The following is a 17,245-nucleotide window of genomic DNA, read 5'->3' as shown; positions in this document are numbered from 1 at the left end:
CCCAATGTGATGAAGTACAAGGATGATCAATAACCAAAGGGTAATAAGTTCAAGGACTTTCAAAAAACCTCAAACTTCTTGCATGGTAACGCTTTGGTGAAAATGTCTACAACATTACAACTTTTTCCTATGTGGGTACATACATCAAGCTAATCTCCCCTACATAGCATCTCTCTCTAACATAATGGTAATGCACCTCAATGTGTTTCATGCTCGCATGAAACACAAGATTTCATGCTACTACAATAGCACTCTGATTGTTAGAAATAAGGCGGATGAGCTGGTGGCTGTGTGGGAGAGGGGGAACTGCTGGTGCGAAGAGGATGTAGACGTGTGTGGCTCCTCACCTCCTGTGGGAGGGGGGGAGGTGAATCTAGGGGGGATCACCTGAACCGGGTGCGGATTAGGGGGGGGTGCTCGATAGGAGAGGTGGTGGGGAGGAGAGAAAATCGAGGGATGGCGGGATGGACGGAGGTGCATGACGGGTGTGTGTGTGTGTGTGGGTGGGGGGGGGGGGGGGGGATCATGGGGTGTGGGGGGGGATGGGTGTGGGGACTGTGGAATCTCAAGTGAGGTAGTCCGTGGCGCGAGTGGTGGATGTGGAGGGTTGTGGTCCTATCGGGTGGAACGGGCAAGGCAGACTGTGGAGTGCTCTGCAGAGGGGGCATTGCTCGCCCCCCCGCTCCCTGCTGAGGAGGCTGGGTCTGAGGGGCTGGCTGTGCCCCCCCTCGCCATCTCCCTCTCTGTCGTCTCTGGACTCATGTAAAGCTGTCGATGTCCACCTACGGGCATGTCAGCAGAGCCTCCTTGGCTCCAAAACGCGTGCACACTGCTGCCTAATGCCCAAAGTCGTGGCAGCATAGGCACTGCCTTGGTTGCCTAGTCACAATGACCTGGTGCCTAAAGGAGTGCCCATCCGCCTCAATCTCTAGGAGCTGTGGGATATTCTTGACCTCTTTCACTGCCACCCGTACATTTTGGACTCCTGTTGTTGTCATTGCATCCACGAAAGACGCGGAAAGGACAGTGCCGAAGAGCCGACCAAAATCTTCCACCAACTGGCGATACTCTATCGCCAAGCTGGGGAAAAGAAGGGTGACCAGGTCCCGCAGAAATCTGTTGTGGAGTGCAAATGCCTCCACAGTAAAGCCACTGTACCAAAGGACCATGTATATAACCCCCTTCGTGGACGCATATGGTGAGCTGGCAAGTAACTCACGAGTTGCGTCTGCCAAACTAAGCCGGACCATGAAGATTCCTTGGCCCATTAGAACCGCCTCCACGATCCGCGATGTGCCGATACGCAGCATGGAGTGAAGCTAGTCCTGAAGCTTAGCCCTGGCTGGGAAATGTCCTACTACCTGACCATAAATCAGTGTTTCTTTTAGCTCCAGCTCCTTAGCTCAAACGGCTAAGAGCTGCTCCTCAGAGAGGACGATGCACAAGCTGTTTCACTGGGGGCACTCGCTGAGTGCGCCGGCATCTGACCAAAGGTTTCCATTGCGCATTCCTTCTAAGAGAACTACCTATCACGTCGCGATGCTACCTGAGGGGGGAAAGTTGCTGCAAATAGAGGGAACAGTTGGAGGGTGGTGGGAACAATGGCGAGGGGGGAAGGACGGGGGGCTAGGGCGACCGAAACTATTGGGGCGAAAAGGACAGGGCCGAATCCTTTGATCGGGACTGGGTGAGATGTCAGGGTGGAGGGGAAAGATAGCAGGCATGGCGAAATGGCGGGGTGGAGGCGAAATGTCGGGGGGGAGGTGAAATGTCGGGGCGGACAAGGCAAAATGTCGAGACAGAGGGGAAAGACAGCAGGGCAGGTTGAAATGTCAGGGTAGAGGGGACACAATTGCGAACCATTTGGGGCAGGGGGCGAGTTGGCAAACCGAGTGCTGACGATAGCGAGGTCGAGCTATGACGGGTGCGATCAGGCGGAACCGGGTGGGGTGGGGGGGGGGTGGGGGGGGGAGGGGGGAGCTTGCGACGTAACGGGTAGAGAGCGACTTGTTTATGTTGATCTCTAATTTTGCCCCATGTCCTACAAAGTTCAGTATTATCATCATTGGGCTGATCTACCACTATATTAGACACTAAACCGGTAGTGGTTTTGCCTTTTTTTCCCTTGTTATCATCTTTTTTAGCTTGCTGCCTGTTAGGACAGCTCCTTGCCATGTGCCATTCCTATTCACAAATAATGATTTATTTGCAACCATCGATTCCTTATGTTGTGCATCATTTTTCCCACTCTTTCTCAACCCTCTGTTTCTCTTACCATCCCTATTTTCAAATCTGCCCTGATTTTGCCTTTATTTCAGATTTGCCCTTTTTCTCAGCCTTAGACTCTTTAACATGTGACTTGGCATCGATGTCTTGGAACACTACATCTTTTCCACGCAGCAATGCATCACTTGTAATAGCAATTTCTATGAGCTGAGACATGCTAGAAATAGTGGACTCTATGTAAAAGTTCCCTATAACCTTTGGCAAACCACAAACATACTTCTCCACCTGCTCATGGAGGGGTACTGACCGATAAGAAATAACAGGCAACAAAGCATCCCAAAACTTATTATTGTATTGATCCAAGTTCTTGCAATCCTTGGAATCCGACTAATTTCATGCTATCATAATGTCTACTTCAAAGGTACTTGTCAACCAATTTGAAGCAAACATTTGCTTGAACTTGACCCAAGTGGTGGGTGTCTTTCCCTATGAGAACTGTAGACCACCACTACAATGCATTTCCATTCAAAAATGTCGATGCCTTGCATATCTTAGATGGCTCTGTGAAGTTGCCTCCACAATAGGCTGCATCAAACTACTGAATAAAAGTAAGTGAATTTGGCAATCCTATGGGTGTCAAGAATAAAAGTAAGTGCATTTGGCAATCCTATGGGTGTCAAATTATCATAAATAGGCTGCTGCAAAAAGAATGCATTTGTTGTATTTACATGAAAACCAACACTATCAGATGCACTACATGACCAGCACCAAATCCTTGTGCTTCAATAGTCCCACTTTGTGCCCCAGGCATCATGCCTATGCTGCCATACATGGGATTATGCATTCCTCTTACATTACCCAAACACATTGAGTGTTGTGAGCCATGCATTGGTTGCTACATACCATAGGGATTTGTGCCGTGCATTCCCGTATTGGATAGGCAGTGCCTATCCAACCATAGCATGAAAAATGGTACCTCCACCAAAGTATCCTTGCTGCCCCATGCTTACATTTACATGAATACCTTGCTGCCCATACTCCCATGGATTGGTACTACCAAGTTGACCATGCATTTGCACTTGTTGTCCCATGGGTATTAACTATGTTTGTTCTCATTAAGCTTTTCGGGCTCTTCTAAAGAAGGCTTAGGTATCTTCTTCAATTCTTCTGGCTATCCCAAAGCTTTAGAAGAGGCCTTCAACTCTTTGCCTTTGCTGTCCTTCCTTGGAGCGCTCAAGAATTGAGCAAACTAGGGATCCTTTTGCCAATTCAGTAAAGAGTTTTGATGTTGTTCGCATCCAATTCTTGAAGCTATCATTGAATTCTTCAGCCTCTTGCTAGTCATCAGCCTCATGCTCTAATACCACTTGAAAGGTGAGAAGGATTAAAGCCTGCGTGGAAGAGCTATGGCGGAAAAGCAAGAGGAAGAAAGAGAGAGAGACCAAATGGGAACTCCAACAATCCCAATGTGTGATCGGGCCTTCTTTTATTCAAATTGTCACTAAAAGAATAAAAAATAAAGTGACGGTGATGGGTACCCACCACTTGCAGTGTGCAATGGCGGATACTGTCAGTGTAGTAATACATGGGTGGCTAGGCAAAGGCGCTTTTATCCCCAATAGTTTTGCGTCTAGATAACTAAATTATGCATTATGATAGCCACACATTCTAAAACTTTGGGCTTGTAGCCCTAAAATATAACACATATCACTTTCATATCGAATTTTAGCCCATATGCATCTCAAGTTCATGAGACGAATATAATAATAGAATTGAATTTCCTTTCAAATCGCAACTTATCGCATGTGTTTATCATGCAGCATATGATGAATGTTGTTATAGAAAATGTGATACATGATGATATATGGTACGGTGATGCAAGTGTATCTAATTACTTGAGTAGCCATGCTAAATGGTTTAGAGGAATGCAATATTTATAAAGTCTAGGTTATATAGAGACAGGTGATAATTCCTATACTTTGATTTTATATATTAGAAAATTTTCATTATTCTTGCATAATAGTCAAATAAAGTATTGTTAGATGTTTTAGATGTGCCATCATAACAAAGAGTTTGGTGTGTGTTGGTCAAATATTAAAGCAAGGGTTGCAGGTTAGATTTAATGCAAAGGGTTGTTTTATTTAAGATTTTGATAATAGTGCAAGTTGGTTGCAAAAGGAAAAAGAGTCGCCTACATGTTTACTTTGGATGCTAGAATCCTTGCTATTAGTTCTACTACATATCCTAATTCCAAAGATGTGCTTTTAGACATTGAAATATGGCACAAATGTATTGGACATGTAAATCTTCAAAGTTGATCTTAATTCAATCAAAAGATTTAGTTCTAGGTTTCCATGAATCCAAAGTTGCAGAATTACATCTTTTGAAGCTGAATACAGAGCAGCTTTCACAACAACACTTGAATGTGTTTGTGTATTGGCTGATCTTCATGTTCATTTGAAGGGATCCACTCCTATTCTTTCTGACAGTCAGAGTGTTATTGCAATAGCATGAAATCCAATGTTTCATGCTCATACGAAACAAATTGAGATACATTATCACTATGTCAAAGAGAGATCACATGCAGGGGAGATAAGCATGATCTACATCCCCATACAAGAGAATGTTGCAATATTTTCACCAAGGCACTATCATGTGAAAAGTTTGAGGAATTTCAAAAATCCTTGAGCTTGCTACCTATTGGTAATTGATTCACTCCTTGTAATCATCACATTGGCACTACAAAGGGGTGTTAGAATTGATCAATTACAAGGAGTGCCCAATGTTTTAGTGTGTGGTGTGGACACAGCTAAGTTAACAAGTTGTCACAACTTCTAAAGTTCGTTTAACTCCAACTTACTTAAGACCTATTGTACTTTCATTCTATCATTCTAGTACTTGCATCTTTTGAGTGTGGGACTGCTACCCACTCTTTGTTCAATGTCTTGTGTTCTCTCTCTCTTTTTTTTTTCATAAAAGGTAATTGTATTAATTACGAAAAAAAGGTACGTGTTCTCTCTCTCTCTCTCTCTGGTTGGCCCTTTAAATTGTGGTATATATGCTGTCAATGGCCAATCACATGCCATTGGCCTAACTAAGCCCTCCAAACAGCCCTCCTGGACACATACATCATCACACAAAGCAGAAAATAAAGTACGAATTTGAATTGGCAGCACTTCAGAAATAGGTTCGCAGAAGAACTGTTGACAATGTTTGAAAACAGTAGAAAGTAAACCCAGAAAAAGGCAATGTGTGTAGTTTCACTTTATTTTCCTATGAAAAAAGCATCTGCAAAAAAGTGCTCAACAATAATCTGATAATCAAAGCACTTACACTTCCTCTCACAGTCCTGGCTTCAGGGGGTGGTCCATGAATGTTTTCTGAATTTTGATCACCACTTTGTTCTGCTGAATTAGTACTGTCCTTGCCCTTGGCAACATTTGCTTCCAAAGACCTATTTGAGCCATGGAACCTTGAACTAAACTGGAGACGAGCCAAACTTCTTTGCAGATCCTGCAGCAACATATGTTTTCAATCCTGGGCTAGCCTGTAAAGCACTCCTTAAACTGAATTTAAGATTCAAAAAAAGAGAGCAAGACATATACAAGGCGATCCTTTGGAATATCAACTAAAAGCCACTAGGCTGCATTAATGTTTCATTTATAGAATTCAAAAATCCTAGAATATATTTAAAAAGAATGCACTTGCATTCAGGGCAAATAGGATATTCGGACACAACAACATCTAGTATAGGATAAACCATGCCTTTTAGAAAAGGGAAAAGGTCCAACCTTTCAATATCAAAACTTCCTAAAGAGATGATGATCTGTATGATCAAGAAAAAGTACAACTATGATGAAAAATTACGAGAACCTAAGCAATGTACAATGTGATAGAACAGGAGCCAACTGAAAGAGGAACTGGAGCAGAAGTGAAGGCTTGATGCAAACGACACAGGAATCCGCAACTCAAGTCACAGCTATGTGATGCACAAAGATCAAGCATGCTCGAAGAGGTAGTCTTGGCTGTTCAATAATGGCAGTATAGTAGAAGACACTACAAATAGCAAGTGTGTCGTTACTGCAACTTGTAAAAATTACATGGCACAGCTTATGGAATTTAAGCAAGGAATAGACAGTACATAGCAAATAAAAGAAGAACAGAAACTTCATTAATCCCAACCAAGCTGATACATAGATAGCTCTATCCACCCATGGGCTTCCACAATGAAGTTTAGATGGCAATCTAGATACATGATAGGTGAAAAGCTTATGGCTAGTTGGAAGAACTCTGATTAAGTGAAAGATGGATTGATGATGGCTTTGAAGGGGTCTTCCTTTTATAGCCCAAGAAAGCAATCAGGTTAGCCTATCCAACCTACCATATAATGAACCTTTCCTAGCCGTCTAGGAATTATTCCCTTACAATTGAGCCAGGGGTACTACCACTTGACCCCAAAATAGAAGTCCTTGATAGCTCCCACACCGCACAATTACACGCAATGTGCCTCAAGTTATTACCAGCTTAACTACTCTATCCAACCCAAAAACTAGACCCACAAAGGTCACCTCTTTGCCATCCGGTCACATAGTGAAACCATCCGTTGAAAGCCCAAAGGGTAGTAAACCATATTTTAACAAACACTTACTTCAACTTAACAGTAAATTCAGCAAGAAAACTCCACACGCAACTGTAGCTAGAGTGCTCCTACACCACATATTGACCCTTGTTGGCCTCAATGCTTGGCACCCCTTTTCGTATTTCTTTAGATTACTAAAATATGCTCGAAATTAGTTGTATTTCAGCTATTTCTCGCGACATAACCGATCCACGGGTGCACAATGGCGTTGACACCTTCACAACTGACCTCCAACCAACTGTAGAGTGTTCATAACTACGAATGAACACTTCAGCCTGCCAAACAATTGAACCCAATTTCACAAAGCATTTTGATAAGATAACTCTCCTGCATAGTTCCCATCAAGTCCCACACTGTTCCTGTCACAACCAAAGGGGGTTTCTCACAATGAAATTGTAAGAATGTCACTTTCTTCGCAACAAAATTGCCCAGGAAGTGCATTAGGCTTGAGATCTCGAAGAAGAAGAAAGGATCTCAATCCATAGTGCTGTCATAACCCATTTTTCTGATTTTAGCTCAAAAATAGCACCATACCTTGCTTTATATGGAGTTACAAGGCTGCCCAATGGAATCCCCATGCCAAGAGGAAAAACATTGGCTGCTATCCATACTCCATCTATGTTGTAAGCTCATTCCATAGCTTACACTTGCAATTTTCTATAGCAGAAAGAGAACAGTGGCTGTCTCCAAATTTGGTTTTCTCCAAATGAGAGAGAAAAAGCCCCAAATAGCCAAGATGAGCTTTCCAAATGAGTAAGTTGTTGCTCCTTAATCATATCACATTTTTAATTAAGGGCTAATTAATGACTTAGTCATTAATCATAAGTGAGTTGTTCATTAGGCAAAACTTTAGCTCAAGGCTTGCTTAATAACTTAAATGTCCTAATAACTTAGCTTTCAATGTAATTCAATTCTAAGATGCAAACTTTTAATTTAATGAAAGTTTCACGTTGCACCTTGTTTCTTTAGCCTTGGCCATGTACCACATGGCCACACACTTATCCATCTCGTGTCCCAATGTAAAATCCTTCACTGTTGCAATGCTCACCATGCCAAGAGCTAGGGGTACCACAATTAAAATTCATTTTAATTAAAAATCTTCGTGAAGTTTAATTATATCATTAAGTTTGTTTATCATTTTGGAGACATATCTATTATGAAACCACATCATTCCATATAGTTTCCCTTCTTCATTCTCATTTTTTGTTTCACTTTCTAGCCCTAAAACGGCTTTCTAAGGTCTTCTAACAGTGTCTGAGCATCGTTTGAGACATCAATGGGCAAGACTTGAGACTGTTCATGGCTATATATTCAGCACCTCCCATTCATTTTTCACTCACCACTTCTTTTGTTCATCGGACCTTAGTCTCTCCATCTCTCTCTCCTCTCTCTTACCATCATCTCCATCTCTACTCATCAAGTATCAGTCATCTTCCTCTCAAGAGATCTGCATTTATGGTGGCAGAGGCTCCATCTCCAACTGATGACAATCCCTTTATCATGGCAACAACATCCTAAGGGTGGCACTCATTGCGTTTGTCGTCTTCTGCCCTGCTCCTCACCTGGCGACCTTCCTACATAGTGAGTGTCAGTTTTTTCTCCTCCAAGCCGGCTTCATCAATTTTTGTTTGGCTGTCTGGACGGTTCCTCCATCACATGGCAACAGATTATCAAAAGGCTTCACCCAATTTACAGTATCTAGCATCTCCTTCTCTGTTAGTGATCTCCTCCTCCACGAGGAGTCGACATCATAGATTACTACATTAACGTTTTTAGTTTCTGGCTCTTCCTTCATCTCCGGTGTCACTCCCAAGAGCTCGCGTCAATCTTCAGGACTCTGTTTGCAAACTCAAAGACTCCTTACCCTCCAACGGCAATCTCCCTAATCCAAGTATCACTAGTCATCATCCTTGCATTGTGGATTCAAAGGCTCCTCTTCGACGGCAGTCTCCTTGCTCCAAGCGACACCTCATCATCCCTACATTTGTAGACTCAAAGGCTTCTTTAGTAATCTCCTTACTCCAGGGCATCCTTCGTGCTATGGCACCCTTGTATTAGATTCACTTCATTGTTTTAGTCTTTCATCATCTTGTTCATCTGAGTTTCTCTTCCCTCTTAGTATTTGCCGTACACGCTTTGTGTTTCTTCCTGCAAACCTTACTCTCTCTCTGGTTGTTCACTCATTTCTTGACATGGTATTAGAGCTAGAGGTGCTCAATGAGCCGCGAAGATCCTTCGCATCAATAAAGGCAAAGATAGGTTGCAGATTCAGCATCAACATCTAAGTATTACTCTACTTTCACTACATCACTAGGAGATATCTTTCTTCTCTCCTCCCACCCTCCCCTTTTTATAGATTGCTACTCTGATACCATGGTGTCTCCATCGACAAATAGCCCATCTCTTGGATGCTTCTACTACAACAAGAATGGTCACACCCCCAAAGATTGTCGACATCGACCTTTGCTCCCTACCCCACCAAAGTATATGCATCTTCCACCAATGGTCACACCCCCGAAGATTGTCGACATCGACCTTTGCTCCCTACCCCACCAAAGTATATGTATCTTCCACCAGGCACTCCTTGTGTTACCTCTCCTTTCTGGGCCACAGAGATTATTCTACATTACCTATCGACTTACTATGCTCAAGGCAATAAGCCACATCCGACCTGCATTAAGTCCTCACGAGCAAACAGAGACTTAAAGACACAAGGCAATAAGTCCTCCTGAGACCACCACACTGTATAGAGGTTTTTTCCCACCCATTTTCAGATCCACTGGCCACCATGGCCCACGTCTCATCCACAGTCCACTCCATTTAGCGTCTGCAACTCTTTCCCAACCTTGGCTTACCTGAGCCTCCTTCTATCCCACCCTCTTCTACTCAAGTTCAAAAAGACACCTCTGGGCGCTCTCCAGCTTCTTCTCCTTCCGAGCCCAAATACCTTCTTCAACACGACTCGCAGTACTTCATCATCAAACACCTAGGAGTCCATGATCCATGAGTTGAAGTCCTCTCTCTCTCTCAAAGCGGGATACAGAGAGGGATTCTTTTTCTTTGCCCTCAAAGGGGGCATCTATTTCTTTTTCGACTTCAAAGGAGGCTCCTACTCCTCCCATTTCAGAGGGGAATCCTACTACTCTTGCCGTTCTTCCCCCACTCCCATTTACCTTCGAGGAATGGCTTTCTTTTGAGCAGTCCTTTCCTCTCCTTCTACCCAATTCCTAACAGCTCTATCTTCAATCAGGGCCCTTGGATTTTCGGAAATGACTTTATGACTAGGTCTTCGTATTCCTTCTAACACTGTGTCCCAAAGCTATAGGCTTCTCATCAAAGGTTGTGTTTTAGGTTCTACTACTCATCCAGTCTCCTAAGTATCTTCACATGTCTCCTTTCAGGTGGCATTCTCGGATTACAAGGTGGATCTTTTTCTCTACACCTCACTCCTAGTTTGTACTCCCTTTTGGGCTTGAGAGGGGATGTTGAGAAACCATATCATTCCATATAGTTTTCCTTCTTCATTCCCATTTTCTGTTTTAGTTTTCAGCCTCAAAAAGGCTTTCTAGGGTCTTCTGAGAGTGTCGGAGCACCATTCAAGAGACTTCAATGGGTGAGACTTGAGACTATTCGTACCTATATATTCAGCACCTCCCATTCATTCTTCACTCACCACTTCTTTTGTTCATAAGACCTTCGTCTCTCCATCTCTCTCCCCTCTCTTTCCATCATCTCCATCTCTCCTCATCAAGCCCCAATCACCTTCCTCCAAAAAACTGCATTTATGGTGGCAAAGACTCCATCTCCAGCAGCTGGCGACCATCCCTTCGTCATGGCGACAACATCCTGAGGGTGGCACTCCTTGCGTTTGTCATCTTCTACCCTGCTCCTCACCTAGCGACCTTCCTACACAGTGGGCGTCAGCTGCTTCTCCTCCAAGCAGATTCATTAGTTTGCGTTTGGCTGTTTGGGCAGCTCCTCCATCACCTCGTGATAGATTACCAACCCCTGCACCTTGCGTTTGGCAATTAGGAGACTCCACCCATTTGCGTTTACTATATCTAAGATCTCCTTCACTACTAGTAATCTCCTCCTCCACTAGGCGTCAACATCAGAGACTACTACATTTGTGTTTCAGTTTCTGGCTCTTCTTTCACCTCCAACGTCACTCCCAACCACTAGTGTTAGTCTTTAAGCCTGCATCTACACACTCAAAGGCTCCTCACCCTTTGACAGCAATCTCCCTACTCCAGGCATCACCAGTCATCATCCCTGCGTTGCAGATTCAAAGGCTCCTCTTCGATGGCAGTCTCCCTGCCCCTGCATTTGTAAACTAGGAGGCTTCTCCGGCAATCTCCCTACTCCAAGGCTTCCTTCATGCTACGACACATTTGTATCAAATTCACTTCATTATTTTAGTCCATCATCTTGTTCATCTAAGTTTCTCCCTTCTCAATGTTTGCCGTACACACACTGTGTTTCTCCCTACACACCCTACTCTCTCTAGTTGCTCAGTCATTTCTTGACAATATCCCCCTCTTGAAACATTGCAAGCAACCTCGATTGCACGAGTTAAGATCCAACACAGTATACTAAATGACCAGTACATGTTTTCCAGCAATCAAGCATACTATCATTACTACATATTATCAATGTAGTGTTGTTCATACATGTTTCAAGTAACCAAGCATGCTACTATTCCATCATGTTCTAGCAATGTACATTTTTTAAAAACAGATGGTAGTTACTACACTAGTATACAACCAATCATATTTATACAAATCCAAGCTATGAAAATGGTACTCCCTACACTAGTAAATAACCAAACGTAACTGTAGAAACACAAGTGTCTAGTAGACTAATCATAGAGGTACCTGTGTGGAATTTGAAAGATCTCCAAACAGCCTCTAGAAATATAAGCATATCTATACTAAGGAAGTAGAAGCACCACCCGCCTCCTCTTGAGCATCATCCAATGCTCCGTTGAGCTAAAAATGCATTAGCTTCACTTAAACAACCCCAAAACATGCTTAATTAATAAAGTAATTTTTTTAATTTAAAAGAAATGCCTTCCTAGAGAGTATCTGTGTCCCATAAGTAGAAATCCACTTGGGAGGGCCCAAACTTTCTATAAATAAGTATGCTCCCCTCCATTCATCTTAATATCTCGTTTTTGCAAGTTTCAGGAGTTTCTAGCTTGCTGTCCACACCCCTTTCACGAAGGACATCGCAGTCTCAGCTGTCCCTTGCTGTCATCTACAGTCTGGCGCCTATTTCCAGCCTTCCACTCGCAGTTTGCAGCTATTTACAGTAGAGCAACTGTTGTTGATCACTCTCCAGCTGTCGGCTGCTCAATTTTCTCTCTCCTCCCTGTTGTTGCTGCTGTTTTATCTCTCCTCAATCTGTCGCAGCAGATTTTCTCTCTCCACTACCTGCATTTGCTGTTTTCTCTCTCTTGCAGCCTGCGTTTTTAGTCTTTCTCTCTCCTCACCTACGTTTTTATTCTTTCTCTCTCCTACATTGCCGTCTACATTAGGTCCAGCCTTCCTTGGCTGCATTTGCTCGTGTTCGACATCCGGAGGCTGCCTTTGCTACGATTCAAGATCTGTTCGGAGTACGACACGCTCTCCGACTCATTACCCTATTCAACAATCATATCACTTCATTTATTTTCTATGTTCATTGTCTCTGAGTTACCCTAACCCTAACTGTGATCTTTTATCAATCTCTCGTTTGTCATACGGTTTCTATTTGTGTTTTTGTGTTAGGGTATTTCTTTACATGGTATCAGAGCAAGGTTTTCTGAGAGATACCTAGGCCTTGATATGAAAGCTCTCCACAGAAGCAAGAACAACAGTAGATTCAGATGACTTCGAACACAACACCACCAGTTCAGTCTCCAGAAACATCTATGTCGAGAACCAAGGGAGAGTGGGCAGATTAGCTTGCTCCACAAAGTTCCAACATGGTGGAAGACACTTCTGACCACAAGGAAGAAACAAAGTTATGTAAGTTGTCCGATGAAGAATATCACATGATCATGGCTAACAGACAAAAGAAGATTGAGGAGCTTAACCGAAGGATTTTCCTTCAAGAAAAGCTACTCAATAAAGGTATACATGATTTTCTCTCTTCATATTTTGCGCGTAAGTCTGATGATGTTGCAGTGCTGTCGAGACCTCCATCAGGGATGGGTCCCCCTGTTGAAGAAAGAGATCTAAAGTATATTCCATTCTTTCATCCTCTTTTGTCTACTCCGGTGCAAGGTACTTTAGATTTGTCTTTTGTGTCTTCATCTTTTATCTCTTCTATTTTGCAATATATTAGTAGAAATCATGAGAAAGAAATAGTACAGTCTGTTGACTACGGAAAAGGTTCTCTTAAGGACCAATTCTTGTATGTTAACACACATTATGGGGATTATAAGAAAAAGCCAGGTATTTCCTCTTCTACCCTTCCTTCTTTTTAGTTTACTTCTCAAAATCAGAATGAATTTGGTGTTCCTATTCCTTCATTACATGGTGCATCTTCATTATCATCTTTTCATTTTCAATCATTAAATGGAAAAAATGAACAAAATGCATCTTCACCTTTCACTCCACAAATTCAAAACCCACCCATCCCACCATCTTCTTCTGTTGCTTCTCCACTTCCATTCACACCATTCACATTCCCATTTCAAACACCTTATGTTGCACCGCACATCATACCGGGGGGTTATCGAAACATAAACACACCTTTTAGGACCTCATCCTAGCCTCAACCAGGTGGTGCTGCACCTTCTTCTCACACACTTTCAAGATCATTGCATCCTGAGTATCCCTCTCAATCTCTCTCAAGTGTGGATCAGTTGGTATCATAGTTTGCCTCCATGGCCTTACCTAGCAAACTTTCTGGTCATCCTGTTGTGCCCTAGGGCTTCCATGTCCTAGCGCTTTATGAAAACATTCATGTTCCAGTGCCTCCGCCTCAATCAGCACTCATTGGACATTCATAGCCCATTTCTACCTATCGATCTCTTTCCCCTCCCCCTTATCAAACCCCTCCACCACCACCACCATCTTATTCCACTCATCCATCTTACCCCACTTTCCCGACACCTCATGATTCTACCTCATCTTCAGCCAAGCATGCATTAAATGACAAGACTCGTTTCAACGGGTTAATAAACTTTACCACTTGGTCGAACTTAATGAGACATGTCCTTGTTCACAGAATCTATGGGATCTTGTGCAAGGGTTGGAACCCCAACCCGATGCCGCACTTGTTCCAAATGAGATCGTCCGCTCATGGAAGGCTAGGAATGCCTCCGCTATTGTCGAGCTAATACAAGGCTTATTGACTGAGTTTCATTCTCAGCTTTAGCATTTTGACTTAGTGTTAGAGCAATGGGCACACTTGACTGACCGCTATGCGGCTCAGGATAGGACCTGTCGTATTAATCTTGACCATGAGCTTCAAAATTCCAAAATCTCTGACCGGGATGACATGAAAGTCAAGTTGGTTCAGTATCGGCGTCTTTTTACCGAATTCTCCACTACGAGGACTCCGAAGTCCTCTGACGATCACGTCACACTATTTCTAAACAAACTCCCTAGGAAATACTTCAATTTTGTGAAAGGTATAGTTTCAAAGCCTACCATGCCACTTTCTATGAATTTGAGTGTCAGTTGTTGCATTATGCACGGTTATTCAATCAATTTCATATGAATAATCCCTCAGAGGAGGCTCTTATTGCTCATTCTCGGAAGGGGCAACAAGAGAAGGGTAAACAAAATTAAACTTCCAATCAAAATTTTAAAAAAAATCAATCCAGGGAATCACAAGGAAACTCCCAGTCACAACTCAAACTAGGGTGGCAAAATGTACCTAAAAAGAACAGGCATTGTCAACATTGTCAAAAGACTAGCCATTTTGATGAGGAGTGTTGATCAAAGGCAAGAGGCACATCACCAAAACCTGAGTCTCAAACTCCAACCCCTCAGTCGAGCAACCCCTAGCAGGGGAGACAAGGTGATGGCAAGAGACAGTTTAAAGCTCAAACTCACATTGCCACCAATCAACTATCTCAATCGACAATGTTCTCAACTCCAGAGGACTTATCTGATTGGCCTAAACGGCCCACATCCTCTCCATAGAGATATCCGATGCGAGTCTCATTTATATCCATAAGTTGTCTCTTGACGAGGTTTCCACAGAGGCCCACTCATCACAACCGAGCACTTCCACTCCTGTTTGAATTGTGGACAATGGAGCTACACATCACATGACTCCTATAGAGGACATCTTCCGTACCCAAGCCCCTGCAACCGAACAGGTCCGCGTAGGAAACAACTCCTCGGTCAAGATTCAAGCTCAAGGTCGCTCAGTTTTGCCATTGACAAGGGTCCGAATCTGGCTTCACTAGACAATGTATATCATGTTCCTCAGTTTGGGGTAAACTTGTTATCTATTGAGCAGCTTTGCCGGTTGGGGCGAGCAATTATCTTTACAACGACCACGGTCAAGGTCCTTAACTCTCAGACTGGTTTAATGATTGCTCGCAGTGAGACACAGCCTAATGGCCCATACCACATGACGCTTTTTGACCAAGCCGACAACCGAGGGCTTCATGTTCCGTAGCTTCCAAGCATTTGCCACATCTCAAGAGCCTACGAACAATGAGCATCTTTGGCATTTTCGCTTAGGGCATCTTGGTTATGACTCTCTTTATGAGTTGTCGTACCATGAGTTGGTTGAGGACCTTCCCCACCTGAAGCTAGCTCACGATGTCTCTAAAGCGTGTCAGCTCGAGAAGCGGCACCATATCCCTCTCTCAGCAATCCACATATTGTGCAGAGGTACCTCTTAGATTGATTCATGTTAATCTTTGTGGATAGTCGTAAAGCGTAGGAACCGGTCAGTCATGAAAATGGCACCCTCTATGTTGTTCGCCATAGAGCTCCCTGAGTGCCTTTGGGTCGAGGTTGTTAGCACTCTAAGGTGTACATCCTCAATCGATACCCAACTGTGGCTCTTCCTTAGAAGACCTCGTATTCTTTGCCTCTCGGCCTGTTATTTTCCACTTCAGAGTCTTCAAGTGTTGTGCCTACATACACAAACACACCTGATGATAAGATAGGAAAGCTCACTCCCCAAGCTGATCTCCTTATTTTTGTCGGATATTCCTCTGAAGCGAAAGCCTATCGTTTGTTTGATCCTCAGATAAATAAGGTGATCATTCGGAGAGACGTCATTTTTTACAAGAGATGAAACTAGCCTTCCTCCTCGAATAGGGCGGTAAATCCCTGATTACAACTTAATTACAGCAACAAACAATAAATGCAAATCTGAAAATACAAATTTACCTACTGATCATGGACAATGCACACCCAATTGGCCCTAAAATTGGCGCCCCTTTCGGTATTTCTATAGCTTTATTGAAAAAGAAGTTGATTTACAATGGGATTCTTTCAATCCCTTTCGGTATTCCAACTCCCCTTGCTGTTCAAAATCACCAACAAGTCTTTAATCTAATTTGCCCCTTGATTCGGGCAATCAATTGACCTTCACCCGCTTTGATGGAGATGGAAAATGCCCCAAATTCAATTATTTGTTGGTCCCTCCACTTGAATAGGCTAAAAACAACATTAGCCCTATTGAATCCAAGTCTTGGAGCTTCCAATTTCTGGCACGCTTCTCGAGGCTACAACTAAACCCTAATTTCTACTGCACATTAGGGTTTATAGCATAGAAATCTAAAATTTCTCAACCTCCAAGGGTCCAAAAGCTAAGATCTTCGGAGCAAGGCTATGAAATGGCCGAGAGATAAGAGGGAAAGCTGTAGAGAGAGAAAATTCAAAGTTCTGTCACAAAGAATAACTGAAATCAGTCAAATGCAGCTGCTGCCCTGCCACAACAGCTTGTAGATGCAAAGAACTGAAGAAAATCAGTCATTTACTGCTGCTGTCTTGTCTCAACAACTTGAAGATGTTGTCTCCTGCTATTGATTGGTCTTCTCCTACCCTTGGCAGCCTTAGGAAGTCCTCCAATGGCTGCAAATCAGACTAGCAGCCTCTCCTCCCTTTCTCTTGCAAGCTAAATTTATAAAAATGCCTCTCTCCAGCCTCTAAAGACGTTTTTCAATCTTGCATGGGCATTTTTTACAAGTAGCAGCCTTCCCAAATGGTTTTTCCATCAATTTCCATAATTACATATTAATTTTCAGTCTTTAAATACTACAAATTAATCTAATAATTATTTCGATGCCATGAAAAATAATCTGCCTGGCCAATAATTAAATTGGCTAAGCAACTTCCATTCCCGAGTGTCTCTACGTCATCTTTGACCATCAGATTGGTGTTAGGTACCATTAAACGTCACTTCTCTAGTGTCACCAAC

The 17,245-nt window shown here is 43.1% G+C and overlaps 1 protein-coding gene across 1 annotated transcript in view; it reads right to left on the bottom strand.

Annotated features, from left to right (window-relative positions):
* LOC148025580 (cytochrome c oxidase assembly factor HCC1-like) overlaps positions 1-17,245 on the bottom strand; it is an 87,315-nt gene that overhangs the window by 19,544 nt on the left and 50,526 nt on the right. The window contains exon 4 of the mRNA XM_087692792.1: positions 5,560-5,739. Within this exon, the coding sequence (XP_087548918.1) occupies positions 5,560-5,739 (180 nt within the window). The remainder of the gene's footprint in view (positions 1-5,559; positions 5,740-17,245) is intronic.

Source organism: Lygodium microphyllum, chromosome 14 (assembly GCF_053477565.2).
Source record: "Lygodium microphyllum isolate KBCC chromosome 14, Lygodium_microphyllum_v1.1.10, whole genome shotgun sequence".
NCBI lineage: Eukaryota > Viridiplantae > Streptophyta > Polypodiopsida > Schizaeales > Lygodiaceae > Lygodium > Lygodium microphyllum.
This window is presented reverse-complemented; position numbering and strand designations above follow the sequence as displayed.